General features: G+C 38.4%; 1 protein-coding gene across 1 annotated transcript in view; it reads right to left on the bottom strand.

Moving 5' to 3' along the window:
• Cntnap5 (contactin associated protein family member 5) overlaps positions 1–17,856 on the bottom strand; it is a 554,624-nt gene that overhangs the window by 145,529 nt on the left and 391,239 nt on the right. The window contains exons 13-14 of the mRNA XM_050119741.1: positions 15,495–15,713; positions 5,873–6,112 (exon numbers count right to left, since the gene is read on the bottom strand). Of these exons, the coding sequence (XP_049975698.1) occupies positions 5,873–6,112; positions 15,495–15,713 (459 nt within the window). The remainder of the gene's footprint in view (positions 1–5,872; positions 6,113–15,494; positions 15,714–17,856) is intronic.

The following is a 17,856-nucleotide window of genomic DNA, read 5'->3' as shown; positions in this document are numbered from 1 at the left end:
TTTTGACTGTGAAGGATCTGAGTAACATATATATATATATGTGTGTGTGTGTGTGTGTGTGTGTGTGTGTGTGTATCATGACTTCATAATTTGGGTCTAAGAATATGTTGCTTTGAAAATGAAGTTCTTCATTTGTTTCTACAGAAAATGAGAATCTGTGGATTTCTTCCAGACTAATGTGATTTGAAGGATCAAGACACCATGAAATGTTGCCATGAACACCCCAAAAAAATTACTTTGCCCAACAAAACTCGGGTAACAATTTAGAGAGAATTACACCAATATTCCTAAATATTGCCTATAAATGTTTGTTTACATTTAAAGGGGGATATGACATAGATATGAATAATTTGCATTGGTATGGATCTTGGTCTATTTATACACATTTAAAGTCAATTTTGTTATATGTGTATTTCTGCTCTTGATTAAGCTATTGTTGTGTAGCTCATTTTAAAATTTAATACATAAGAAATACAGGTTAATAGAAAGTCATCTATAATAGTCAAGCTTGTAGTCATGTTAGGTTTTCTAGATATATAGATATATATTTCAGTTCTATATGTATTCTTCAAATCTTTCAGAGACCTTTATAATATGGCATTTATAATGCTTTAAGAGCTTAAGATTTTTCATGACAGTGAGACACATCTGCTCCTCAAAACCCCAAGCTACATCAGGAGGAAGATGGGCATCAAAGAAGCTACTTAGGAAGTTTGTTAGCCATTTGGGCAAGAAACTGCTCTTTTCCCAGACTGCTTGGTGTTATGCTGTATGAATTGGACATGTACGTCCCACAGAGAAATGACTGCTAAATTTGCCTAAAAGTGAGATGGTCTTTTGGGATTCCTGCTTTATGAGAGAATATGCCAGACATTCTGCAAGACACAGAAGAAAGCAGCTAATGGACTTTGCCACTACAAGGCAAAACAGATTTTCAAATTTCCTGCTTCATGGAAATGTCTCCTGAATACTATGGGCCTGTAGGCTTAAGATAAATGCCCCAATGATACAGAAAACTTTGGGTGATTATCCAGACAGCAAGATGTCTCTGTCAATTCTAGAGTTTTGGAGGTTGCTCACAATGAACTTCCTGTTTACTTGGGTAATACTACATTCTTCTGGAGTCTTTGATGGAGTTGAAGAATAGATAGTTATAATTATAGTTTTCCTTAGTTATGATAAAAGATAAAGTAGATATAAATATTGTAACTGTAATTCTTGCTTAATATCTGTTTTGTTATATATAATTTTACTACATTAAAATTAAAACCTCCCTTTTTATTTAAACAGAAAAAAGGAGGTAATGTGGGATTCCCTTTGTATGCAGTGAATACCATTGGTTAATAAAGAAACTCTCTTAGGCCTGCACAAGGCAGAATATAGGTAGACATGGAAAACTAAAGTGAATACTGGGAGAAAGAATGCAGACTCAGAAGAAGCCATGTAGCCCCACCAGAGACAGATGCTAAAACTTTACTCAGTAAGCCACAGTCTTGTGGCATTACTCAGATTGATGGAGATGGCTTAATTTAAGATATGAATTAGCCAGAAATATGTTTAAGCTACTGGCCAAACAGTATTGCAAATAATATGGTTTCTGTGTGATTATTTCGGGGCTGAGCAGCCAGGAACAAGAAAGCAGACTCCCACAACACAAATCTCTGAAGGTGAAAGGTATAATTCACTGAAAAAACAGATGCTGCTCAGGTGGAGCTGAGGAATTAGCTGTGATTAATAAGAGATCAGCATCGCTCTGGCAAAAGTTTTTGGGAGCTATTTACTCAGGGTTATCACACAAAGTTGTAGGCCAGAGAGGCCACAGTTACATTTCAAGCTGGCACAAAACTTGGTATCATCTAAAAATCTTCCAAATGGTTCTGGTATTGGTGGTGTGAAACTGTAGAATTGAAGTTGTTATAGAGAGAAGCTGAAGCATAGCACCATGAGAGGCCGTTGATGAAGGTATATCTTCAGGTACAGCATAAACCCCAGTTTTAGAGGGGTCATGGAAGAAGTGGAACTTTGGAACCATATGGTAATGTCAGTGTCACCAAAGGGAGTCATTGGTGAAGATAGAGATCTTATCATATTAGTAATGCCAGAACTGTGAGCAGCAGGTGTGGGGTAGAGCTGGTCTGACTGTAGAAGAGGAGCTATGTGTACTAGAGATAGGAGAACCAGAAAAGTAGAGCTGGCGAGGTCCTCAGAAGGTCTAATCATGAGTGAGTACCGGTGCCAAGCACTGAGCTTCTTACACTGTCAACATTTAGTTTTACTTTAGCTTGGTTGTAACTGGGCTCTATTTCTCTTCTTCAAATAAGAAAGGATGTTACTTATTTTTTATTTTAGAGAAACAAATACTTCAGGGACTAGAATAAATACTAGAGAGACTTCAGATATTTAATAAGACTAAAGTTTTAAAAGTGTTTAAATTTTTAAAAACTGTGGGACTTGTAAAAATTGGAATACATGAGCTAGTTCCAGGAGAGCTGGACTGTTAGACAAAAAACTCTGTCTCAAAAATGCCCCCCCCCAAAAAAAAAAGTTGGAATGTTTTATATTTGTGATACTGATATTCTGATATTAATATGAGATCATAGAGACAAACAAGAAAGTAAAGGTTATGGTTTAATAGTAATATATTAGTGTGTGAAGTTGACAAGGGGGCATTTGTCCTTGTTAATTTTGTTAACTTGACACAGGGTGGGAGAATCTGGGAAGAAGGAAATTTAATTAAAAAAAAAATGCCTCCATCAGATTGGCCTATAGGCAAGTCTGGGTGGACATTTTCTTTATTAATGATTAATGTGGGATAGGATAGTGCTGCCCTCTCTGGGCAGTGAAACACCTAGGCAAATGGTCCTGGGTTTGGCAAGGAAACAGTCTGAGCAAGCCAAGAGGGGTAAGCTAGTAAGCAGGATTTCTTCATAGATTTTACTTCATTTCCTGATGGAGGTGGGTCTTGTATCTTATCTGTTGCTTTCATTGGTTAACTAATAAAGAAAAGTGCTTGGTCTGATAGGACAGAAAATTAGGTAGGTGTAGTAGACAGAAGAGAATGCTGGGAGAAAGAAGCCAAGTCAGGCAGTCGCCATGATTCTCCCACCCAATACAGCCGCAAGTTAAGATCTTCCCTGATAAGCCACCTCGTGGGCTACATAGATTATTAGAATTGGGTTAGATCAATATGTAAGAGCTAGCCAATAAGAGGTTAGAACTAATGGGCCAGGCAGTGTTTAAAAGAATGCAGTTTCCTTGTAGTTATTTCAGGTAAAGCTAGCCGGGTGGCTGGACGCAGCCCGCTGCTCCTATCACTACAATTTCCTGCCTCCAAGTTCTGCCATGGATTCTTATTTGCTATTCCCTGATATTGTGCTGTGATTTGTAAGCCAAACAAACACCTTCTTCCCCTAGTCATTTTTGGTCAAGGCATTTTTTATAGCAATAAAAAGCAAACTGAGACACACATCAAATGTATTTTTACCACACCTCCTCTAACCCCTTCCAACTGCATATATTCCCTCTTAACTAGATGTTATTTATTTATTTATCACCCTTTGAGTATAGTTAATGGTGTCTTTATTGGCATGCATGTAAGGCCATCTGAGATAGCATGGACACAGGAACAGTGGTCATAACCCTAAAGAAAACCAACTCTCCATCAACTAATCAGCTAATCAACTGTCAATAGGTTGTCAGATAGGGGCAGGGCCTCATGAGTCCTTCCAAATCCATGTGGAATATTGACCAGATTGATCTTTTGCAGGCCATGTGTAAGTAGATACAACTGCTATAAGTTTATGAGCCCTTATCTACAAAAGTTTTAGGGCTAACAAGTTAGATCAGTGGGTAAAAGCACTTTTCACCCTACCTGAGACCTGAGTTTGACCCATGGACCCACATGGTAGAAGGAGAGGACCAGTGGTCACAAGTTTTCCTCTAACTGCCACATGTGTGTTATAGCACATAAATTCCCTCAACAAAATAAATAAACATAATAGAACAACTTAAATTTTTGTCTTCAGTAAAGGACTATTGGTTAGGGGCTGTTAATTATTCAAGCTCTGATTCTTTACTTAATATCTGGTTGGCACTAAAGTTTGTTCCATTGTTTTATTTTCCCTAGGATTTTACTATGTTTCCTGGAAATAACATGAAAATAATCCCAAGTAGTTGAAGTAAAGCACAGAATGAATGAGAGGAGAAATTACGTTATAGAACCTTTCAAGAAAAACACTGGGTCCTTTTTTTCTTTAATTTACAGATTAAGTTAGACTAAATAAAAAAATTGCTTGGTGGAAGAGCTTGAAAATGTATTTACAAGCTGAAGAGATGTCTCTGTTTTTCTAGTGGCTTACAGTTTTATCCTTAAAACCCATGTTAAAAAATAGTAAGTAGTGTTGGCTGCAATGTAAATGCTGGAGAGACAGAGTCTGGCAGATCCCTATAGCTTGCTTGCCAGTTAGCCTAGCCCATTGGAGCGCTTAGACCACTGAGAAATTCTGCCTCAAAATACAGGGTAGATGTCACCTGAGGAACACATACCCATTTTTTTTTCCTATGGTCTGTACTGGCATGTACATTCCTTATACATAGAAATACACGCGCACACACACACACACACACACACACACACCCAAAGAGAGTGTCTTCATGAATAGATAAGTGTCATGTAGAATGACTGGGCCCTGCAACAGCTAAAATATTTCATTTTAATATTAAATATTGTTCTCTTAACATTGTTTACATTGGGTTCACAGCAAACTCTTCTTTTTTGTAAACAAAAGTTTAAAAATAATTATAATTTTTTTTTTGATTTTTTTCGAGACAGGGTTTCTCCGTAGCTTTTGGTTCCTTTCCTGGAACTAGCTCTTATAGACCAGGCTGAATAAATTTTTTATATTCTTCACATGTATACTTTCAAAAAAATTAAAGATAGCCCAAGTGATTCTATAGCTTATTTTTACTCAACTCTGTTGTCCTTTTATAAATTTTCTAATTGAGGTACCAGAACTAGAAATGTTAGTAAGTTTCCAGCTATTTTTTTAGTCTGGATGATGTGCCCATTTTCAACTAGACCAAGCACAATTGCACTGCCTGCAAACATGCAAGTCCAATGCTAGGAGAGAGGATATGATTATGTTGATGATCTAAGCTAAGTTAACATGGGAGAACTTGAGAGTACAAAGCCAGGGCACTGCTTGAGGGCATGGAGAATATTGCTTTGACCTTTGCCACACATCAAAGCAATGGTATATATTTTGAGTGGAAGCATCATTCTAGCCTCAGGCATCCATATACCCTAAGAGTCTGGAATGTTTAGTTGAAGGGATCACCCCAGACCCTGGCATCCAGATATCCGTAGAGTCTGGAATGTAAGGGTGGGAGTTCTACCCCAATCTCCTTCCCTTGGGAGTTACCTCAGTTCAGACTCTGCCCACAAGAAAGCCTGCCAAATGATGACATCCCCCCGACCCTTGGCCCCAGAGATTCTCAAGAACATTCCTATAGGGTATTTAAATTGCTCCCCAGAGAACAAATATGTGGTTTTCTGATCTTCCTTTCCTGTCTCCTCTCTGGGGGGTGGGAGGGCTGGAAGGTAACCTGAGAACATTTGTATTTATTAAACCTGGGCCTTTTCTAATATGGTTTGATTTAGTCTGATTCAGATTATTGTTTCAGCAGAAAGGCTTATTGGGGTATAGAAACTTTTCAGTATAGATTTCCCAAAGCCTTTGGTATCGTTGGCTTGACCATGCCACGTGGGTATAGGGTATCACATACATGGACATACAGGAGTGTTGGGATTATGGGCCTTGGTGTGCAGATGCTACTGGACTGGACACAGTAGTGGCATGCATACCCAGCTTACCTTTCCGACAGAAAGGTCCTTCATATGGTGAACTGGTACAGTCACAAGAGTAGCCACTGTGCTTTTCCACACACTTGCCACCATTGTGGCAGTTGCTTCCATAGCTGCTGCAGTGACCTGGGCAGCCAGGCCTGACCCCAGATGTGACCTTTGCCCTCTCTTCCAGGTCCACTTTCTGCCCATTCAAGTGTAAAGAGCGGATGCATCCAAGAAAGCCCTTCTGTCTTGACGATGTCCCTCCTAGGGGTAACAAATAAGAAGGAAAACATGAAAGGTGTCTTTGCTGTATTTCACAGATGTGACTGGTAGAACACAGAACCTCTGCCTGTCCCCTCTCCCAGAAATCAGACCACTTCCTGCTGTGGGATCTCTCTTTGGGCACAATGGGAGAGCCTGCTGTGACCATCCAGCTCTTCACAGCTTTGTAGTTGCAAAGAAGGCGGGCCCCTTCCCTATTGTCATGAACCTAGAGGGCCTTGAGCTAAAGCTGGATGCTAATGATGGAATTTAACATGGAGATTGGGGCTTTTGGTGTGGGACTTATGACCGGCTTCTTGAAAATCTGTAACATCAAGATGCCTTCTCTTTGCTCTTTGAACCTAAGAGCTCCTCACTGTCATTTAAGGCTGTTGTGCTTTTGTGGTCTTGATGCTATTACTCTCTGAAGGAAGCTCATCTGCAGGGTAATTTCATCTCACCTTCCTTCTGCTGACCTGTAACATTGTATTTTGTAAGAGTCACTTCTTTTTGTTAACACTTAACTGAGTTGTCAGGGCTGCTGATCTTTTCTTCAAGATCCCAGTGAGAGAAATGAATTTAGAGAATCTTGAAGTCAGGGTTGTGGCTGTAATCTAGTTACTAGAGTACTAGCCTGGCATGCATAAAGTCCTGAGTTCCATTGCCAGTACCACTAAATAAAGCAAGCAACTTGGTACGCACCAATACTCTCAGCACTAAATATGTGAAGGTTGGAGGATCAGAAGTTCAAGGACAGCTTTGACTATAAACCATGTTCAAGGCCACTTTAGGAAACATGAGACCCTGTTTCAAAGGAAAACATTCCCAGAGAGAGAGCAAGACTAAGAAAGAGATGCTTAAGAATGAATGTTTACATGACCATGATCTCTGCATATAAATAAAATATGGATTTTTTGCAGCCTATGGTGTGTTTTATCTGATATAAAAGGGATATAGTCAGATTTTGCCTCTTGGCAAATTTCAAAAAGAGCTTTCAGGTGCACAAAAGAGACAAAACTGCAACCTGTTATGCAGCACAAGGCTATGCACTGGAAGAGGGATAGACAGGTATTTGGGTTCAGCACCATGTCCTTCGCCATATTGAGCACTGAATTCTTTAAATTTCAGCTGTTCCATCTCTCATTCCATGTTTTTATAGTAAAGTTTACTGTAGACCACAGAGTATAGTGTGTGTTCAGTTACTGCTGTCCTCTGGGCCCTTCTCTTGAGTCTTCACCTACTGCCTAGACTCAGTAGATACATTATATATTATCTGTTTATTGATCTGAGAGTTTATCTATAAAATACTATTTTGCAGATAAGATTTCTCCACTCAAATTGAGACTTCGGCTGTAATCTAACTGTCAGCAGATAGACATCTAGATGCTGTCAGGAGACAGTTCTATACCATCCCTTGAGCATTGAGCAGATTTAAACTTTCTCATTGTTTTGTTCACACAGAAAATCCAGCTCTTCCCAGATGTAAGAGAAATGTGTGCTAAGAGACAAGAAGGTGGAAAGTACAGCTAAATCCCATTTGCCTGTACGTATGGTTGCTGAGAATTCTGAGTTCCCAGAAGAGTCAGAGGCCCATTCTTGCTATAGAAAACAGGCATTTAGCATCCTATCCTTGAGCACAAGGTTATATCATAGATGAGTGGAGAGCACATAAAAGTCTTTAAAGTCTGCCTAATGAACTAATGAAAAATAGAAAGAAGAGCAGGAGAATGAAAGGAGGAGGATGGGGATGAGGAAAAAAGGGGAGAAAAAGGAACAGGAGTAAACACTGAATGTAGAAAATACACATCAGTTATATTCTGTGTTTATAGGATGACATAACTGAGACTCATTCCTCTCTACACTTTATGCTGCAACTCTATTAAATTTGGTCTAGAAAGTAACTCGATCTGTGTGCATGCTTGTCAAAAAAGACAGGATAGGCATTGGAAATTTGCCATTTTTGGATAAGAAATATAAATGCAAACAGGAAAATTAACTGTAAATTGATGCTGGTGAGATGGGTCAGCCAGCAAACTCACGAACATGGAGACCTGCATTTGATTCTCAGAACCTAGGGAAAATCTGGGTGATGTGATGCATGCCTATAATCACAGTGATGTAAGGTGTGAGATGGAGACAGGAAGAACTCTGGAAAATCACAGCGCAGATGCTTAGAAATATATTTTCCTTATTCCATCTCATGTATGGTGGTTTGAATGAGAACAGCCTTGTCAAGATCATGTTTGCATACTTGCTCCCCAGTGGGTAGAGCCGTTTGGAAAGGATTAGGAGGTATGACCTTGTTGAAGAATATGTGTCACTTGAGACTGACTTTGAGGATTCGAAAGTCTATGCTATTCCCAGTTAGCTCTCTCTGCCTCATGTTTACATAACAAGATATAAGCTCTCAGCTATTGCCTCAGTGCGATGCCTTCCTGGTTGCTGTCATATTTCCCATCAGGATTGTCATGTACTCTACCCTTCTGTAACTATGAGCACAAACTCTTGTCACAGCAATAGAAAAGTAACTAAGATACCAGATTACCAGACCAGGAAACACATGAGTCACTGCTGGAGTCCAGAGAATAAAATAGAACATTCCCGTGGTACAAGGCTAGTCTCTTACTCTGAAATAACGAAAAACCTTGAGTTTGATTCCAGTTCTGATAAGAATGCAGGCCAAGAGGCCAAACCTCAATTGCACTTTCTTGTCTGTTTCAATTTCAGTGAGTAAGTCTCCTTTAACCACAAGATAAATCAATGGCACATACAAGCCGGTCACAAAGGAAGGCTCATTATTTCTCTTCTAGGGGTTATGCACAATAAAGAGGGGAGGATTTATGGAGTCTAACATTGCTCTGTTTCTCTGACTCTGTATTCACTCCCCTTCGTGGATTTGAATAACTCTTCATCTATCTTCTTAGTGCCATTTTTCTCCGAGAAGAGACAGCGAATGCAAGATCTATTGCACATTTTCTTGTGTGTGTGGCTTAGTCAACAAGCTTATAAATGAAGAAGGGGTGACTGGGAAAATTTTTCTGGTAAAAATGTACTTCTCGATGCAGAGATATATGAAATGTAGTGCGATTTTTGCCAGACTAGCTGCTCATGCTCTTCCACATGCTGATAGAGCAAGGTGATACAAGGCATTGGGCAACTACCTTTCACATGAGCTAAATTTGTGCTTTTTTCAGGCTACATTTTGTTTTTTTCAAAGGAGAAACATCTATAGGACAGATTCTTTTTATTATAAGGAATGAACAGACTAGGATACATGTTGAATAATTTTTAAAAAAAACATGCCAACACAAACACACACGTGTATACATCCATGTACTCACATAGAGAACAAATACCCATAAACATACACATAGACCATACACAAACATACATCTGTACACACATGTACATGTAAAAACAGAGACAACACAACCACACATGCACACATACGTATACACATGTGCACACAGAGCCAACACAAACATGCACACAGAAAAAAAAAAAACAAATACATGTATACACACTCATGTGCATGCACACACAGAGGTACATGTACACACATTTTAAGGGACATGTTGCAAGAGTTTGTTCTCTCCTTCTACCATGTGTGTTCTGAGGACTAAATCAGGTTTTCAGGCTTGTCAAGTGCCTGTATCTGCTAAGACATGTTTTCTTTCCATAGTTGCTAATTTTTAAACGGAAAAAAAAAATACTTGCAAAATTCAAATACGTTTTCCATTGAGAAATCAGATGATGATGTTTGGGCTTTCTTGCTGACTTCTTTCCAAGACTCCACCCATATAGAGCAGGTCGAATTCCTTTGATGTCTTTGCACATATATATTTCAGCCGTCATTCTAATACATTTTCCACTTTGCATTTCTGAATCTTGACTTATATATAGTTGTTTGGTAGCTATTTTTTTTTTCAAATAATAACATTCCTTCCTAGAGAGGCTCATTAAGAAAGATCTGTGACATACACAAAATTTGCACCATTCATAAGCCTCATCCAAAGGTTATTTATAACTATTTTTTTTTATTTGGGGGCCTTCTACAGGCTCCCAAATAAATACATGGAGACTTAGTCTTACTTATGAAAGCCCAGCTTTACCTTGGCTTTTCTAGCAAACATTTTAACTTAAATTGTCCCATTTCTTTTTAACTATGTTTTTAACCTTTCTTTATTCTATACATTTTTCTTTCCTTTTAACTCCATAGTTGACTATGTGCTTCAGTTACTCTCCCCAGGCATCTTCTCCTTCTCCTTTGTCATTCATCCTGTTAATCACTTGAGTCCAGATTTCTCTTCTTTTTTATTCTCCCTATCTGCAATCCTTGCCTATCCTTTCTCCTGTTTAACTATTGGCCATTCAGTTCTTTATTTGAACAATCAAGTGATTTAGGCAAGAAAAATAACATAGCTTTACAGTTTAAAATAATGCAACATAAAAGAATATAACACATCGTTGCATATTTAAACAAATACTCCACAAAATAAGCAAATGCAACAATTTTAACTTAATGTTCCAGAACAATTATATAAGTAATAACAATAGCTTGAATAATGATATATGCTTTAACATCTCCCCCCAACATTCCTGTAAGTGGTTCCGGAATCTTGAGGGATGCTTTTTTGAGTTATTTTTCAGGAAAGACTGAGCTGTCAATGTGGCAGCTACCTGAGCTGCCCAAATTCTGTGAGCAAGCCTCATCTGTAATCATGAAGAAAGCAGTAAATTCCAGCATAAGTTGTTCATCTGTGTTTTTGATCTTGGCCATTCTTACAGGTGTAAGATGGAATCTCAAAGTTGTTTTGATTTGCATTTCTCTGATAACTAAGGATGTTGAACATTTCAGTCATTTTAGATTCCTTTGTTGAGAGTTCTCTATTTATGTCTGTATTCCATTTATTTATTGGATTATTTGTTCTTTTGATGACCAATTTCTTGATTTCTTTGTATATTTTTTTTTCAGATCAGACCTCTATCTAATGTGGGGTTAGTGAAGATCTTTTCCCATTCTGTAGGCTATCATTTTGTCTTGTTGACCATGTCCTTTGCTTTACAATAGCTTTTGAGTTTCTGCAGGTCCCATTTATTAATTGTTTCTCTCAGTGTCTGTGATACTGGGGTTATATTTAGGAAGTGTTCTCCTGTGCCAATGCATTCAAGTGTACTTCCCACTTTCTCTTCTATAAGGTTCAGTGTGGCTGGCTTTATGTTGAGGTCTTTGATCCATCTGGACTTGAGTTTTGTGCATGGTGATAGATATTGGTCTATTTTCATTCTTCTATATGTTGATATCAGAAAATTACAGCCTTCCTCAAGACCCAGCAGTACCACCCTTGGGTATATATCCAAAGGATGCTCAATCATACCACAAGGACACATACTCAACTATAAATATGTTCATATCAGCATTGTTTGTCATAATCAGAACCTGGAAACAACTTAAATGCCTTTTTAATGAAGAATGGATAAGGAAAATGTGGTATATTTACACAATGGAGTACTACACAGCAGAAAAAATAACATCTTGAATTTTGCAGGCAAATGGATAGAGCTAAAAACATCAATTTGAATGAGGTAACCCAACCCCAGAAAGACAATTATCACATGTACTCACTCATAAGTGATTTTTAAACATAAATCAAAGAAAACCAGCCTACAAATCACAATCCCAGAGAACCTAGACAACAATGAGGACCCTAAGAGAGACACACATAGATCTAATCTACATGGGTCATAGAAAGAGACAAGCTCTCCTGAGTAAATTGGGAGTGTGGGGACTTTAGGAAAGGGTTGAAGGGGAGGGTGTGGCAGGGAGAGGAGCAGAGAAAAATGTAGAGCTCAATAAAATTCAATAGACAAAAAGAATCAGTAAACTCAATGTCTCAGTAAACTAGACTTTAGTGGAAATGCTTCTTTGATTTGTTGTTTATTCTTGATACCAACCTCTTGCCTCTCTACATTTATATGTGTGATCACATAAAATATGCTCACACATATGCAAACATGCATACAAACCACACGCATATACAGATATATAAAACCTCACAAAGTAGAAATTATGAACTGTCAAAATTCCCAAGGGTGAGATTGCACCTAAGCTACACATTACATATTTAAAGCTACATTCTATACAATTTCTTGTATTCTAATAACTCAATGCAGGGGACAACATGGCCTTGTTGCAGATATCCCTTACTCTCATGGTGACAAAACAATGTTGAGTTACAATATCGATTCTGGGAGTCCATCAAGCAATGAGTGATTGATCAGCACCTTTCATGCTGTCACATTGAAATAACCAGGGCACTGCCAGAAGACGCATCCTGTCTCATAAGATGCAGTCTGTGTTTGGCACACAGAAAGCACTCCTGATCACAGCAGAAGACCAGTGATCAAAATGCTGCTGGACACTGTACTCTGATTTGAAAATTCTTCCATGGCTAAAGGTAGCTGGAAAGGTATATCTATACTGACACTTTAAAAATTGCCATTCTAAACCTATCCCAGTCAAGAAACATAGTCCAATAATTGTATCGTTTGCTACCTTTGAAAGACAAACATGTAATGTCTCCACATATCTGAGTTAAAAAGGACACAGTTCTTCATTTGGGTAATACAACTGTGATGGCTAGTTTTGCTAATTTGATACAATATAGAATCACCTGTTACAAGATTCTCAATGAGACTGCCTTGATTAGTCTGGCCTTTGGGCATGTCTTTGGGTATCTAGATTAAGTTAATTCATGTGTTAGGAGCTATCATAAAAGTAGGTAGTACTATCTTTCGGATTTGGTCCTGGACAATATAAAAGAAAAGAAAGTGAACTGAAAGTACCCATGCATGTATTCATTCCCTCTCTGTTCTTGACTGTGGATGTGAAGAGCTGTTTTGAGTTTTTGCCTCTACTTTTCCTAGTGATGGATTCTACCCTGGAACTATACACTGAAGAAGCCCTTTCATCTCTGGTGCTTTTATTGGGACATTTTATCACAGCAACTGGATAGGAAATGAGGGGAGTAAGTAAGAAAAACATTCATTCATTCATTCATTGCACAGATAAATTACACAAAAATGCAGTTGTTTGTTCTTCAACTGCCTTTGACCTGATAACATCTGCAAACATACCTATTACTGAACACTAAACAGTGAGGCATAAGCCAGCAGACAGTTTCCCCCTTTCCGGTTTCATGGAGATAAACTCAAAGAAAGCACAGTAATTCCTAAGATGGGACTCACTGGAGGGAACAATAACAGAAGTGAGCATGCTCATTAGACTGACTTTGGCTACAACTCTGTCAAGGTGTCTCATTCCGTCCTTTTCACATGCTTGTACAACTCACTGATTTGTGATCAATTTATATGTCTAGTGAAAAGAACTTGGCACAAAACACTGCTGCTTCTCTTCCCTTTAAGTTGTCCAAAGTTCACCTCATCTCTTTTCTTGGGATAGTCAGGTAGCTATGATGGCATAAAATAACAAATCCTCCACCTTTAGTTTCTGGTTCAGATAGAAAGATTCAAAAACACTGCCTAAAGATAAATTAGACTTTCACATGGAGTATAATTTATGAAAATTATAAAATACTTGAACTTATTCCACCAAAAAAGATATTAAATCTTGATGAGTAGCAAACTTCTTCCAAGAATAAAATGTGATGTTTAAGTAGAACTAAAACAGCAAAATAAATTCAAATTTTTTCACTAGTAAATCATATTACTTACAGGAGTTATTAATTAAGGAAAAGACCTATAATCATTTGAAGGTTTTAAATCACTTGATATTAGATTCTAGTGGATGTGTAAAACACAATTAATGAAGATACATGTATGGTGGGTGATACTATGAAAATGTGATGTTCTCGAATTCTCCTACTATCGCTTTTCCTTTAGCAATTATGTTTTTAGTGGTTATATTTTCAGGTTTAGAAATTACATTAGCCCACATATAAAGAAAACAAATGAAAAATGCACAAGGAATGCAGATGGAATTTCATGACTCGAGGTGAGCTATACAGTGATATATTGTATTGATAGAAAACAGTATAATTCCTGGTCTTATATCAGTACTAGACTAGCATATCTAAAATATTCCCCATCCTTTCTCTGTCTGTCTGTCTGTCTGTCCTGTCTGTCTGTCTGTCTCTGTCTCTGTCTCTCTCTCTCTCACACACACACACACAGACTCATACATATACAGGCATGCATACATACATGCATGCACACAAGGCACATGCCCACACTTATACACACACACACACACACACACACACATACACACACACACATGCATAAGCACCCTGAAAAGCAGTGACTATTGTTAATTCATATTTCTATGCCCACTATCAGACAAGAAATGTTTGAATAGAATTGGTTTCTTTGTGACTATTGATGGGAGAAATGAGTAAGGGAAAAGGGAGGAAGAATGGGGAAAAAGAAGGAGCAAATTCAAAAGGGAAAAGGGAGTGACTTCTGAATCTATCCACTCCCACCACTGTCAGTGGCCACATATTCAGAGATAATATAGTTGCTAATACTGAGTCTCAATCAGGGAATGTCTTAGTTAGTTTTTCTATTGTTGTGACCAAAAACAACTTGGAGAAGAAAGGATTTGTTTTGCTTACACTTCAATATCACACCCCATCATCAAAGGATGTCACGTAAGAAACTCAGCATGGTAGGGGTATGGAGGCAGAAGCTAAAGCAGAGGCTGCCAAGAGGCATGTTTTACATGGCTTGCTCAGCCTGCAGTCTTATAGAAGCCAGGACAAGCAGCCCATGGTGGCATCATGCATAATAGCTAGTCCCCCTCACAGAAACAACTAATTAAGAATACATTCTACAGACTTCCCTAATGACCAGATATATGGAGACATTTTCTCAACTGAGAATCCTTCTTTTAAGTATCTACCTGGTGTCACGATGACATAAATCCAGTCAGCACACTTCCTATTTTTTCTGCCTGAAAACTGAACTTCTTTGGGTTAGTCAAACTTTTTGATCACACTGTTAACAATAGTAATTAGGATTTGGGGTACTAAGAAAAATGATGGGCTAGAATCTCTATACCTATGCTGTAAATTTTTATTACAATAATTCAAAACATAAAATTCCATAGATATTTGAACACAAAGCATACAAGGAGAAACGGTACCAAAACAATCTGAGACAGCTCCTAATTTTGTAAAGGAGTAGCACAAACTTTATTTTGATGATTTATGAAGCTAGAATAAAACAATTTATAAAATGAAACAAATAGTAAAAAGAATAACATATTTAGTTTTTTAGTGTAAAATACTAGGAAGTTTTCTTGAGCTAGGGCAAAAAACTACCTTGTAAGTATTTAGTACAAAGTATGCTGTATGATGTATCCTACCTACAAACAACTGGCTATTCAGCTGAAGTCGGAAATGGCCTTCCTCTGAGGTCTCCTTTGTACTTCGAGGAAGATTGTCCAGCTGCAGGGAGGTCTCCTTGAGGTTTCTCTCAGCCCGGATATAATGCCATTGGTTGTCATTCAGAGGAGAAGGGGACTGGACGAGGAGCTCAACAGGGCCATTCCCAACATCAATGGCAAATGAGACCTCAGAAGGAGCTGTAGCCAAACAAGAAAGAAGGATGAAAACCATTGTCAGTGTGTTGCAGGCACAAGCGTGTTCAGGATGTTTAGGGAAAATCAATCTCCATCAATGTGGAGAGGACATCTCTGGACTCCCTGGAGCACTTGAATCACCATCAGCATTATCAACTGCTAAAGACTAAGAATGCATGTGTTCTATACACTGTCCACTTGAGTCGTTCCTGGTTCTTCAATACAGGTAGCAGGAACCTGTGGCATTTGTATCTGTCTGAATCTCTGCTGAGGTTCTTGGTCTCCTTGGTCTACCCTGGTTTTACCTGTGTCCTACTGTACACAAGGGGCTAGACAATCATCTTCAAGCTGCAGAGACCTATGTCTTTAGAACAACAGTACCACTTGTTGGGATATTTAGTCAATGTATGTGATCCAAACTCTTGTATTTCCATGCCTGAAAATGCCAAAATCAGGCTGGAAAGAAAGTTCAGTGGGTAAGAGCATATGCTGCTCTTGCAGAGAATCAGAGCTTAGCTCCCAACACTCAGATGGTTTAGCCCATGACTGCCTAAAACTCCAGTGCCAGGGATATGATTGCTCTCTGACCTACACAGGATCCTGAACACATATGTACATACCCACAGAGAAACGTACACTTAAAAAATGAATATTTAAAATATTAAGATGGATTTTATGTCCATTGCTTGTCCAGTGGAAAAACTCTGAAAATAGCACTGCTTTAAATGACTCAGAACCCCACCCTTTATGTTGGATACTGTCCAGAAAGCTCTCCCTCTTTTTTTCACAATATATTATGGAAATCAATTGACAGCCATTCATTAATATTAATACTGATAATATTAAAATGATGGTGGCACTGAAGATAGTAATGGTTCTGGCCATGCTGGTAGTGGCATTAATAATAGTCATGGAGATTGTGGTGATATTATTGGATAGTAGGGAGGAACTCGGGAAGAAGGGATGTTGGAGAGCATGGTGATAGTACCTCAGATGGTAGTGATGTTGGTGGTGATGATAAACATGGCAAATGTAATGATGGTATTAGCAATGGTCAGCATTGTGAGCCTGATGGTTAACTATCAACGGGCTTCAGAAGCACCTATGAGATAAGCCTCTGGACAAGATTGTGAGGGCATATCTAGATTGAGTTCGCTGAAGTGAAAAGATCAATGTGAGTAACAATATCCCTTGTGCTGTAAGCCTAACCTAAACACTGAAAAGAAAGTGAATTGAACAGTCACATTCTTTACTCTGTTTCCAGTCTGCATGTGCTGGCACAGACTGCACGGTGAACATTGCTCCTTGCCAAAGTTCAGCTCCAGCATTTTGACATTGCAGACCATACTTATCCAGCACCTTTTTATTTTCCTTTTCAGTGATGCTCAATATTAATGCCTCTCCATTTGTGAAATTTTGTAGGGGCTTTAGTAAAGGATAAAAATGTGCACAATGGTAGCCTCTCTAAACAAAATAATTCTCTTGGGGAAACAAATCAACATGTTAATCTTGATTAACTATTAACTTTGGAGAAGACTAGATGCTCATCAATGATGGCTGTATTTATTTCTGGATCATGTGATTTTCCAATGCAGGAAAATTTGTTTAGCTTACAAAGCCATTCATTGAAAGAATGGGATTGAAATGAATAGATGAGGCAATAAAGAATTAAAAAAAAATTCCTTGAACCATTTTATGAATCTACCTTTTTCATTTCATTTTGTTTCTCTTTTATCCTTCCCCCTTTCTCCTTTATTTCCTCTTTCTCCTCTCCCTCCTCGTTTTCTTTTTTGTTGTTGTTGTTGTTTGCATGTCCAAGTATGTGCATATTCACATGTATGATGTGTGTTTGTATGTGTGTGTGTGGTGTGTGTTGTACATATTTGCGGGTGCATGTGGAGGCTAAAGGTCAACCTCAGATGTCATGACTCAGGTGACATCCACTTTATTTTTGAAACAGAGTTTCTTATTTCCCTGAAGCTTACTGATGAGGCTAGGCTGGCTGACAAGCCGGTCTCTTTTTCTCAATAGTGGGATTATAGCACATGCCACCACACCAGATTTTTTACTGTGTGCTCTGAAGGTTAAACTCAGGTACTCAGGATTAAGGCAACTAAGTCATTCTCCCAGCCTGTTTGAGTTGCTC

The sequence above is a fragment of the Alexandromys fortis genome, unplaced genomic scaffold, assembly GCF_014885135.2.
Source record: "Alexandromys fortis isolate MF-2015 unplaced genomic scaffold, M_Fortis_MF-2015_v1.1 scaffold_96, whole genome shotgun sequence".
Classification (NCBI taxonomy): Eukaryota; Metazoa; Chordata; class Mammalia; order Rodentia; family Cricetidae; genus Alexandromys; species Alexandromys fortis.
Note: the sequence above shows the minus strand (reverse complement) of the source record. Positions and strands in the feature narration are given on the sequence as shown.